An 11,376-nucleotide genomic window follows, 5' to 3' on the forward strand; every position below is an offset into this window, starting at 1 on the left:
TCGGTGTCTTTTGGCCCATTTTATGGAATGATGTGACCAACAGCATGGCCGTCTGTGCGGTACTGTCCGTCTCAGCGTTGGTGTAATCCCATTATTTAATTAGTTTGTAGTTTCACTGTTTAACAACGTTTACACCTTCCTGTCAAAGCCTTTGGAGTTATCAGCTAACGCTCAAACACTGAGGATTTAAACACTATGAGAAAGTCCCGGTGACGTGTTTTGTATGCGCTCTTGTGTGTTTGTGTGTTGTTACCTGTGCGATGGCCTCCGTTTTCCTAAGTTTGTCCTCCCAGGTGACCGTCATATCTTGGATGAGTTTCTCCGACTCCTCCAGTCGCTCCTTGAGCTCGGGGGCCTTCATAGACTGAGAGTGACAGCAGCTTCATTAGACTCTGGATGTATGTCACTGGATTATTACCCATAATGCTCACTGATCAGTCACAGGCTGAACGAGGCCAAACCTCCGCTTCGGTGAGCTGCTCCTTCAGCTTCTCCACTTCCTCTCGTAGCTCGCGGATGATCCTTGCATTGGGGTCTTCGTTCACCACGGCGTGGTTGACGATGTTCTTGGCCCGGTCGGCGTAACGAAGAGTGGACAGCGTCTCGTCGTAGTTGTCTGCTGCTGGGCTGATAGTGGCCACCATGGCGGTGCGACTGTTCCCTCCGAGGCTGTCCTGCGGGTACGAGCATTGCCTTAAATTCAGTTATTAACCCCAAACTGAGTGTTACAGTAATGTAATTAAGCACGATGACTTATGAGCACACAGTTTGAAATCTGGGATGTTGGGGAAACAACATTTCACACCATTACAATGCTGTCTGGAGCCAAATTACAGACTGATTTGAAAATCCCAAATTAAACACCCAAAGCTGGCAAATGGAGCCTTTTTCCAACTGAGCAGAACTAATGAAACAGCAGAGCCTTGAAACATCACAAAATGAATTCATTTGAGGCAAAAGAAATGCCTCTGATGTGAGTTTGCAGTGCGATCTGAGGCTACATACTTGAAAACAAAGTTCCTTTCTTGTACCTTGAGCAGCCAGGTGAGCACAGAGTCTCTGTAGGGGACAAACTTGCTCTTGTTCTTCCCTGCTCCATGGTCAGCCAAGGCAGAGATGACTAAACCCAGAGTGCTGAGAGATCTGCAGGGAGGGACAGAGAGGGCGTGTGATGCTAAGATTAGAAGTCCACACATCACCTGAACAATCTCAGCTTCAAAAGACTGAGTTCATCTAATAATGTGAAGCACAGACTCAAAGACTGCTGCTATCAGTTTGTTAGCCAGACGCTTCTGCAAAACATCTTTAATTGTAGAAACTAAAATAAGCTTCCTATTCAGGGGCGTTCACACTGGTGACCCAATATCAGGCTATATCACACACATCCAAACCATTTCAGCACAAAAGATGCTCAGAGACGCAGAGAAACAAGACGTTTCCGGTAACTTCAAACAAACACGGGTGTCTGGATGCTCTAGAGCCGAGATGGGGAACTCCAGGCCTCGAGGCCGGTGTCCTGCAGGTTTTAGATCTCACCCTGGGTCAGCACACCTGAATCCCACCTGATTAGGTCATTACCAGGCCTCTGGAGAACACACATGCTGAGGAGGTCATTTACCCATTTAAATCAGCCGTGTTGGCTCTAAAACCTGCAGGACAGCGGCCCTCGAGGCCTGGAGGCGGACACCTCGGCTCTAGACTGAAGATAAACCGCAGCAGGCAGTAAAACCAGCTGTGCTGTCAGTATCACAGGTTTATTTTCTGTGCACTCACTTGTTGATGTTGCTGCCTTCTTTCAGCCGCTCCCCTGCGGCTCCAGTCTTCGCTGCCCGCTCACTTCCAGCCAGATCCACCAGACTCAGCTTGCTCACCTTCTCCCCGCTCGTCTGCAGCAAACACACGACGACCCACAAGAACTCATCGAGCTAGAATCTCTCATAGCTTTTGAATGAGAACGACTTAGCAGACAAAAGACAAATAAAATACATCTGGGTATCGCAAATGTTGATGCAAATTATTATTTTATACCTTTTTTATAGATGTAACTGAAAAATGGGACACATGATGTGTTTTGGGGACAGAATGCTAACAGCAAAGTGCCAACAGATACAGACACAGACTGGTTTGAGTGTTTATACTCAAATACTTCATAATAGGTCAGTGTTGGTGGCTTAACACCACAATAAATAAAGAAATAAATTCCTCCTGACGTTTGCATCACTCTTTTTGAATCCAGTCCTGGGACCTGACCGTTGTCAAATAAAGTGAAATATGAAAACACGAGGGCTGGCTCAAGACTTTTGCACAGTACCATGCCGGTCTGGCTGGTCGACTAACATCTGTTCAATGTGATCAGCTGCTTCTCTCAGTGTTACATGTTTGGACTTTAAATAAGACGAAACGAGTCCCCTTGAGTTCGGACGCGGTGTGCACATGCGAGCGAAGTGTCTCTTTACCCCAGACCGCAGGTCCGTGAGCGTGTGCGTGAGGATGATGTTGAACACGGCGTGCGACCTGCTGCTCTCTTCATTCATGTTTGTGGCCGCCACTGTGCGAGACTTATTTCCCTCTGACATCAGAGACTCGATGTCCTGTTAAACACCAACAAACACACACACGCTGTCTGCAGCCACCGTTATTACTTTCTGCTCCTTGGAAACCCGATGCAATAAAAAAAAGAAAGAAACAGTTGGTTTACCTTGTAGCTGGTCACAGCCAGACGGGAGAGACCGTCCACGTAAGGCCCCAAAACTTTGTGCTCTCTGACTTTCAGTGCTTGTCGGCTTCTGCAGAAATAAGGAGACAGTCACAGCTTTGAGTCCTTCAGCTGCCTGGACTTGTTAAGGGAAGCACTGTGGACCCTGAATGTTGCATGTTATTCTAACATCCCAGCAAAATGACGAGGGAGGGTCTCAGTATCTCACCCCTTCGGGTCGAGCAGGTCTCGGACCTTCTCGTTGTAAATCTCCATGTAGGAGACCTCCACAGTGAAGCTCTCCCCTTCACGGGCCTCCTTCTCAGTCCTGCTGAACAGCGAGCTGCAGAGTCGAGGGATAAGACCGGGCTGCTCTGACGAGCCCATCATGGTGTACGACTTCCCAGAACCTGAAGACAAACAATCCAGACGCCAGTGAGAGACAGAACGAATCACTGGTAATTTAATAATCCTGGATGCAGCTAATGCTTGTATCCATGATTATAAGACTACAAATTTAATTCATTTGGGAAAATTCAGCTGGAATAAATGAAGCTGCCAAACTAGAGACAGGTGAGAGCGCTTCATGTCTGACATGTGAGTGTGAAGGTCTCAAACAGCATCCCATGTTATTCATTTGTAATCACACAGAGGGGACTGCTGAGCCAGGCTTGGTGTTTAACACTGCAGCTGGGCATTCACACTGTTTGACAGGCGAGGCTTATGGGAGCTGTGGGCAGGGAGGGGCTGCTGGGCCCAGCCTGCCCGAACCTGCGTCTGCCCATTAATCACAAGTTAATCTACTTGCTTTTGTTCAGCAGATGGAAAAATGGCAAAGAAAATGCCATCCTGACAATATCAGCCACAGCATAGTTACTTAATGTAATCAGAAGTAAAAAACACCAAATGCTGTTTCTGCTCCAGTTTAACTTCTGCTTAAACAGGCAGAGCTGTGATGGTAAGATGGACTGCGCCATCTCTTTCCTCCGGAGCCAATATGTGCAGCGCAACAACAGATCAGTACCCACGCGTGTGAGCACGACTCTGCTCAGGAAACACTGGCCATTCAGACAGAAAAAGTGCGAAACAGGTTTCAGAGTATTCACAGGTTACTGCGGTGTGAAGTACAGAAACAACGCACAAAGCTTTGCAGTGACTACATGACCCAAACTACTGAGAACTAAAATCCAAGTCACAAACAGTCAAATCCTGTTCAGATTAAACTCGCTTCATTCAAATCCAACCGTAGGAGGAGCGGCGATTCTTGTACAAATGGAAACATGTGATGCTGCGGTAGGATGTGCAGTTCCTCTTATTTTTACTTATTTTAAAGTTGTTGTTCTGAAATGTTACCCGTCTGCCCGTAAGCAAAGATGCAGGCGTTGTAGCCCATGAAGGCATTGTCCAGCAGACTCTCCCCAAGGCACTGGAACACCACGTCCTGACCTGCACACAAAACTCAGACTGTAACTGCTGAAATCAGCAACGACACAGAAACAAAGCTGGTTTTCTGGAATGTTTCTGCAGCCCTGAATAGACACGACGAGCATTTTTATTCAGACTCCAAACATCTGACGCAGGCTGGTGAATTATTACAAACTTTTAACACGAACGAGATGCCAGAAAGAATAATTTTGCTCTGTTTTCAGACTAAGCCACAACCAGTGTGACGCAGTGTGTAACCCCTTCATCCCAGCCCCCCACAGTCACTTTCTTCAGCTCCATAAATAGTTCAGAATATCAGGAAACACGTTGGTGAACAGACTCACACGAACCACTGTGAAAATGTACCAACCTGCAAACTTGTCTTTCTGAGAGTCGTCCATAGACCAGAAACAGTAGTCGTACGCAAAGACCTGCAGAAAACATGCGACACACATGTCTGTAATGTGCACATGGAACCATAAACGTGTGATTAATAACTCCATCACATCAACATTGGAATTAAAGTTGGATTAAATATTTACCTTGGGCTGATTCCTGGAGACAGAAGAGAAGAAATAATATTGTTATTGATAACTTATTTGTCATAATTCTCTGTAAAATCTTTAACTATGGACGTGCAAAGGACACAATGGTGTCAAAATATTGATCTCACACACAGATGCATGTACACGTGCACACGCACGGTTGCAGGTCAAAGTCAGAGGAGAAAGGAGGTTTCAGGGTCTTTGCTTTTGTAGAAAGGTCTAAATCAGTCATCGGGTCACTAATCATCACTGGCCTCTGAGTCCAGTCACTGCCCGAGACGCCGGCCTCGGATCAGCCTCTGCATCCACAGCACTTTCCTTTCAAAACACTGTCACTGTGTTTACCTCAGCCAGCGCAGTGTCACATGCATCGGCCGCCAAACACGTCATCGCGTTGCATCAAGTCCACGTCATATTTCATTACCATACATGACCCGTTCTCCAGTGCAGCCCTACACTCATGCAGCATTTCATCCCATGGCATCATCAGCTGAGCAGATGCTTCCAGCCTGCCCAGCTGTGAAAAAAAACATTCCAGGGTGAAGATGCGCTTCTTAATAAGAAAACTGCAAAATGTTAGTTACCTGCTGTTACTAATTTGCTCATAGTAATAATTTTGTGTTGACATCAGGATGTTTTTTGTGAAGCCATTTTGAGAACTGCTTCAGCTAGCTCATCCAAACCATGTCGGCCAAATATCCGTCGGGAATATGGAATTTCAAAAACGTAGCTGAAGACTGATGTGGAATTCTGGGAGTTTGATGGAAAACATGATGGCACGCGATCTTCTGTCACAGCAGTCCTCTGCATGTCCTCCTTCAGTGTGTATTTGAATATTTAGAAAATCGACAGATGTTGTGATGAGAGCTTTGGCTTCATCTACAGAAATAATAAAGCATTTGTTTAAACACTCATTTGGAATATAACCCATGAGACATTTCTACTAATCCAAGATAAAACATGAAGGTTTATTTTTCAATGTTATGCTCATTTTAAACCACATCACAGAGGTTCAGGAGACAAAGGCAGGGGGAGTATTACAGCTGAATGCTACTGTTGCCCCCAATCAGTCAGATATTTGCTCCATCGTCTTCATAATGGACCCGTTATTCTCGTATGATCGTAACTCCAGCGCGCTTTTCACTCGTTGATTACAAATTTCTCCAAAGTCAATATTCCGTCTTCAGGGTTTATTCCTTATTCAACTCGTCCAGAGCCTCGGGGCTCTCAGCCAATCACGTGCGCCTGATGACATCACACACTGTGACATCACACAGACACAAGGGAAAAAAAAGTGTGAGAAACTGACCCTTTGAACTCACTGTAAAAAAACAAACAAACATAAAAAACAAAACAAAGAATGAAGTACCAGAACTTTTCCTGTAATTGTACACATTCATCATGTCATTTCATTGGCCCCGCCCACTTAAGATCAAAGTAGCGTGTATGTCCGCCACCATGTCAAATGAGTTGGACATCCAAGGTTTAGGTCAGTGTGAGGCCCGAGCTGCAGGCTCGCAGGGATTACCGCCACATAAACTGACCTCATTCAAACCTTTGGTCATGTTTAATAAACATCCACTGAGTGTGTATGCATGGATATATATGTCATAGAGAAACACAAGAGCCTACTTTAAAAGCTTGTTTTTCCTGCAAGCATGTGCTAAAAACACAAAATCAGTTTCTATCTGCTTCCTGTTATTGTCCTACTAGAAACAGGCTGACGACATATTTAAATGGGATTTGTGCTCTAGGCTGATGTCAGTTGAAGAGCTTCCACATTGGCTGTAAGCTTGTGCCGTTTTTCTGACAAAGCAGAAAAGCAGCAGGATCGTGAAGGAAAATTGAGGCTTTCCTGTCTGCAGCCAGTTGGAAGATAGATGTGCAAATCTCCAAGAAGAGGAAGTTCAGTGCAGATGGTATCTTCAAGGCTGAGCTCAATGAGCTCTATGCTGGGGAGCTGCTGAGCACTCTGGGGCAGAGGCGGGAGTGTGGACGGTCAGCTGATCAAAGGCAGAGGTCCCCCGAACAACTGCACCGAAACAGCAAAATCAACCACATCCTGCGCGAACAGGATGCGGTGGGCTTTAAGGCAAAGCTCAAGCTACATCAGGACTCCGGCACAGACGTGACGCTGCCCCCATCTGCCAGACACGTGAGCTCAAATACAACAAACTGCTCACTGCACTCAAAACCAAAGCGTGAGCGTCAAACTCCAGGGAGCACATGTGCCCACCACACAGGAGGAAGCAAAAGTCAATCATATAACAGCACAATCAAACTAACCACACACACACACACACACACACACACACACACACACCAACATGGGGTTGAACATGGCTGCAAATTCAGTCGTCACCACCCAGATTAAGGAGCTGTAGTGAAACAAGGCCTCCCTGTGAGAGACTTGGCTGATCCATAAAAGAGCAGCCTTTAGTCCCGCTCTCTCCTGGGATGGTGAGGACATTCCTGAGATAACTGGCCCGCAGCTCCAAGGAATCACTGAAGGAGGACGACGGTAGGTCAGCAAGTCTGTGATCAACAAAGTCTGGGTTTATACAACCGGTGATTTACAAATCAAAAAATGGAGATGTCATAGTGAAGACATAAAATTAAATTTTGTCATGAAGTTTGATGTTTTAAAATCCATCCCAGGTGGCATTTTCTTATCAGATCTTATATATTAAATGTCCTCTTAGAGCATACGAGGAAACTCATGAAAATAACTGTTAGTCCTCCCACGGTATTAAAGCAGGAACAGGGTTTCATTAATCTGACAGGCCCTGCTGTGCTGCTGCCTCCCAGGGTGCTGTGACATTAACTCCCCCTGAAGCAAATCAGCTGAACCATCAGGCAGTGAGCTGAGTAAGCACAAACTTTACAGAAGAGGCCGTCTGCTACTGCTATAACGCTTTACAGCAAACAGGGAAACTGCAGTAGCACAGACACTGACGCCTTCTGCTTTCCACACTTTGGCTAATCAACACGAAATGCACACAAAACAATCGGTTTGTTAGAGATGCTGATAGCAGAACACCTGCAAATGGCTAATATGATCAAATCAGCTGATAACGTCGGTCTGCCACTTTGGGCTTTTTAAACAGGCACTAATATCGCTATACATCTACACCCTGTTTATTATGAATTCAGATTATGATCCTACTGTATAATGATGGTAGCATGTGTTTGGATGTTCTCTCCTACAGGAGCGGACCAATCATGATCAACCTTTGTATAAACACCCTGTGAGTGCCAACATCTCTGAGTTATACAGATATTTTATACAAATCCCACAATCGTGTGCATTTGTACATTTGACAGTTCGATTAAGCACCAGACTGAACGTCAGGTTGTGTGTCACAATCCAACGTATTATAGCATCACACTACAATGTCTGCAGTGTTTGTAACGTTCCAGTCAGACAGCAGTGGTAGGACTGCAGACCAGCTTGTGCCACAGAGGCTAAAGAAGCAGTTTAACTCCAGTCGGCAGGAAGGTTTTGGAGAGGTCCGCAAGACTTGAGAAGATTATGTGAAATGCTAAAGCTATTGTATAGACCAAATTTACTGACTGGATAAATTAGGTCAAGCCTTCCATTAGGAAGAATAACATTTACTTCTATAGTAACAATATTGTTGATTCTTATTAGTTTGTTAATGTAAAATCTAACTAACATGAGGTAAAGATGAGTTTACCACCTCCACCGTTCCCGTCTGACCTCTGTGCTGGTCTGGGACCATTTGTGCCTGTGCCGCACTGAGCCTGTAAAACATGTTCATACCGAGCCCCAAATGGGGAAACACAGCGCCGCTGAAGCATGTCAGGACAGAAGAAACACACAGATACATACGCATGAAAAAATGCAAAGAATCACAGCGAAATATGAGACTCGAACCTCCTTACAAAGGCAGTGATTCATTTAGTCCATGTTTGCAGGGGACTGATTGCCCTAAGGCATAGTTACATGCTGAACAGGGGAACCTGAACAAGAGCCAGGACCTCCAGGGAACATCTCCCTGCACCGCTATCACTCAGTATCTGGCACGAGGAGAGGAGGGTCAGACTGCAAACTCAACCATCAAAACAAATACAGTTTAGTGTGTGCACAGCAACGCATTGCACCGGTGTGACTTCTGACATCATAAACACGACTGGAGTTACAGAAAACTCCGACACCATTTCCCTCTGCTTCTTCCTGCTCCTTCAAATGTGTGTCAAACTACCTGAGCAGGGCTGAGCCGGGACACACACGCCCTTTGTAAAGAGTAACGATGCAGAAGGAACAGACAGAGGAGGGAGATTTCCACGGAGCATGGGTGGAGTTTTAGATTTGAGCCCTATTCCAAACGACCGGGCACCAACCTGAAAAGCTGGTTATATTCTCTCTAAACTCACCTGACGGTAATTAAATGAGTGAATCTGTGATACTGTCAGTCCTGTTGTTGTATACATATTACAACACACTCACAGCCAGGAATCTCACTGAACTGTCTGCACTTGTCCAATGCAAATAGCTACTCATAAAAAGGGAGAGATGGTCATTAAAATGGTGCAAAGATGAGGAACAGCCTGATGAGGAGCTGTCACGGTTTTACCCTGATAGCATGAACAGTATGATTTCCGGCTGACCCAGGATATCTTTGCTTGTGGCTCCAAAAAAGTTGCAGCTACTGCAATGGCTTTGTGAGCCCACAGAGAGGTCACACAGAGGGGGGGGTCAGTGTAAGAAATGTAGGTGGATGTATCAGTGAGGGCATCTGAATGTGATTTTGGTCATCACATTGACATATTACAACTTCTGCTTCTAAAAACCAACAGCAAAGAAGTTCCAGCTTTGAATCATAGCCAAAGATTCAGTAGCTATCATCAGTCTACAGAAAAACCAGAGTTTATTAGATCCATGCTGCAAATTTCAATTTAAGACGCTCTGAATCACACCTATGGTCAAGCTCCAAGTCCTGCTCCAGCCACCAATACAGGTCCACGTCTGAAACACAGCTAAACAAGTTGTGGCGTGCTGCTTAACTAAAGTTTACTTTGTCAAGTGTGATGTCATCAGATTGATGATCCCCAGCAGCGTGACTCAAGCCGACACGTCTGCTCAACAATGTTTCCTGATAAAGAGATGAAGCTAAACAACTTGTGTGGCTAACCAGGGAGGCTCCACTGTGGACAGGATCAAAGCAGGATTACATGTTGTTGTGGTGAAAGTGGAACAAAGGAAAAAAAGTAAACCTCACAGCATCTGAAATTTAAACAGGTTGGCTTCAAACTCACGACTACTTTCTTGCATGTAACAGCTTACCGGGGGTCTGCTGTGTTCATACTAGTGACGGCTGGATGCAGAACTGTCTGATTCCCATCCATCTCCACCACACATTTGGTTTTCAGGTCTTTTTCTGGATAGTGGAGAAAGGCAAGATGTGAAATGTCCAAAAACAAGCTGCACAGTCTTCATAATGCACTGTTTAAAAGCAGCAGTTCATATACTGGGTGTCATAACTTTCCCTAAAAGTTACTGAGTCACTCTGCAGAGTAACAGGTGGCGTGCATGCGCGTGGATGCGTGTGTGTGTTTGTGTGTGTCCATAAGCTCCAAACAGGCCAACAAAGGGAGGGAGGAAAGAGGTTTTATTGAGGCTGATTCATCCAGTCCTGCACAAACACTACGACCAGTTTAACTCCCTGTGCAGACATTAAGGAAAACCAGGGTCACACCTTCTCTTCCTCATTCCTACCTGCACTGGAAGGATTTTAAGGCGGAGACAGAGCAGCAACTTCCTGTCAGAGTAGGTGTTAGGGCATATGAGTCACAAGGTTGTATTTTATCTTTTAAAATGCTTTATTATCAGCTTTCATTTGAGGACTCTTAATCAGAAAGTGATAGCTAGACTTAAAAGTTCAAAAGTTGCTGCTGCAGTTAGCTGACACTCCAGTCCAGCTCAGCTGTTGTCAGAAGTATTTAGGCCAGTGACAGTGCACAAAACACGTCTCTGCGATCTCGAAATGCCTCCGGGCACTTATGTGGGAGGATATTTGAATTCAAAGCTTAAATTTAAAGACATAAGAAGTGCGTGTATACTTCAGAGCTTGAGGAGAAAACCTAACCCTGCACTGAGCCTTACTGTTTACCAAAAGTTGAACGAGAGCAAACACGGACTCAGATATGGGTGAAGTGCAGGGCTGATACTTCCCTTTGAAGGTGGACGGTTGCCTTTAAAAGGCTTCATTGAAACCAGCGAGTTAGCCATGAACGCCGTTTGTACTCACCTCTCCTGTTCATTGGCCGCACACGAACAGCCACCTTTACATTGGAGTCACTGAGACTGTTGTCATCCATGGTGGCACCTGACCTGCGTCACATGAATTAAAAAAAAAAACACTCGTGAAATGACTTGGCGTGTACTTAATATCACACATTGTGAGATACCACTTATTTGTCCGAGTGACACCTGAACACAGCGATTAAACTGCGTTCATTTTCTAAATCACTTTAACTCCAGTCAGTGACTGGTGAAGTCTTCCGTAAGAAGATAACAAGGTAAATAAAAGAAAAGAAATAAACCCTCCATAGTTCAGAGTAACAAACTAACCGTGTGCGCAGTGGTTTGCCCGTCCGACTCCCTCCTCTCCTCTCCTCTCCTCTCAGGCACCTTCAAGTAGTGACACACAGCAGCTAGCCGGACACGCTAATGAGGGCTGCATGACA

At 45.4% G+C, this 11,376-nt stretch overlaps 1 protein-coding gene across 5 annotated transcripts in view; it reads right to left on the reverse strand.

Annotated features, from left to right (window-relative positions):
* LOC100711011 (kinesin-like protein KIF13B) overlaps positions 1-11,376 on the reverse strand; it is a 32,276-nt gene that overhangs the window by 20,376 nt on the left and 524 nt on the right. For 4 of the 5 annotated variants that reach the window (XM_025899298.1, XM_025899299.1, XM_005449839.3 and 1 more), the window contains exons 2-14: positions 11,261-11,366; positions 10,938-11,020; positions 9,974-10,067; positions 4,663-4,675; positions 4,491-4,551; positions 4,049-4,141; positions 2,925-3,105; positions 2,699-2,786; positions 2,457-2,591; positions 1,774-1,886; positions 1,032-1,143; positions 462-674; positions 254-364 (exon numbers count right to left, since the gene is read on the reverse strand). In XM_025899298.1, coding sequence (XP_025755083.1) covers positions 254-364; positions 462-674; positions 1,032-1,143; positions 1,774-1,886; positions 2,457-2,591; positions 2,699-2,786; positions 2,925-3,105; positions 4,049-4,141; positions 4,491-4,551; positions 4,663-4,675; positions 9,974-10,067; positions 10,938-11,007 — 1,284 coding nt within the window. In that variant the 5' untranslated portion in view covers positions 11,008-11,020; positions 11,261-11,366. The remainder of the gene's footprint in view (positions 1-253; positions 365-461; positions 675-1,031; positions 1,144-1,773; positions 1,887-2,456; positions 2,592-2,698; positions 2,787-2,924; positions 3,106-4,048; positions 4,142-4,490; positions 4,552-4,662; positions 4,676-9,973; positions 10,068-10,937; positions 11,021-11,260; positions 11,367-11,376) is intronic. The other variant, XM_025899297.1, reaches the window with a different exon arrangement.

The sequence above is a fragment of the Oreochromis niloticus genome, linkage group LG15 (genome assembly GCF_001858045.2).
Source record: "Oreochromis niloticus isolate F11D_XX linkage group LG15, O_niloticus_UMD_NMBU, whole genome shotgun sequence".
In the NCBI taxonomy this organism is placed as follows: domain Eukaryota; kingdom Metazoa; phylum Chordata; class Actinopteri; order Cichliformes; family Cichlidae; genus Oreochromis; species Oreochromis niloticus.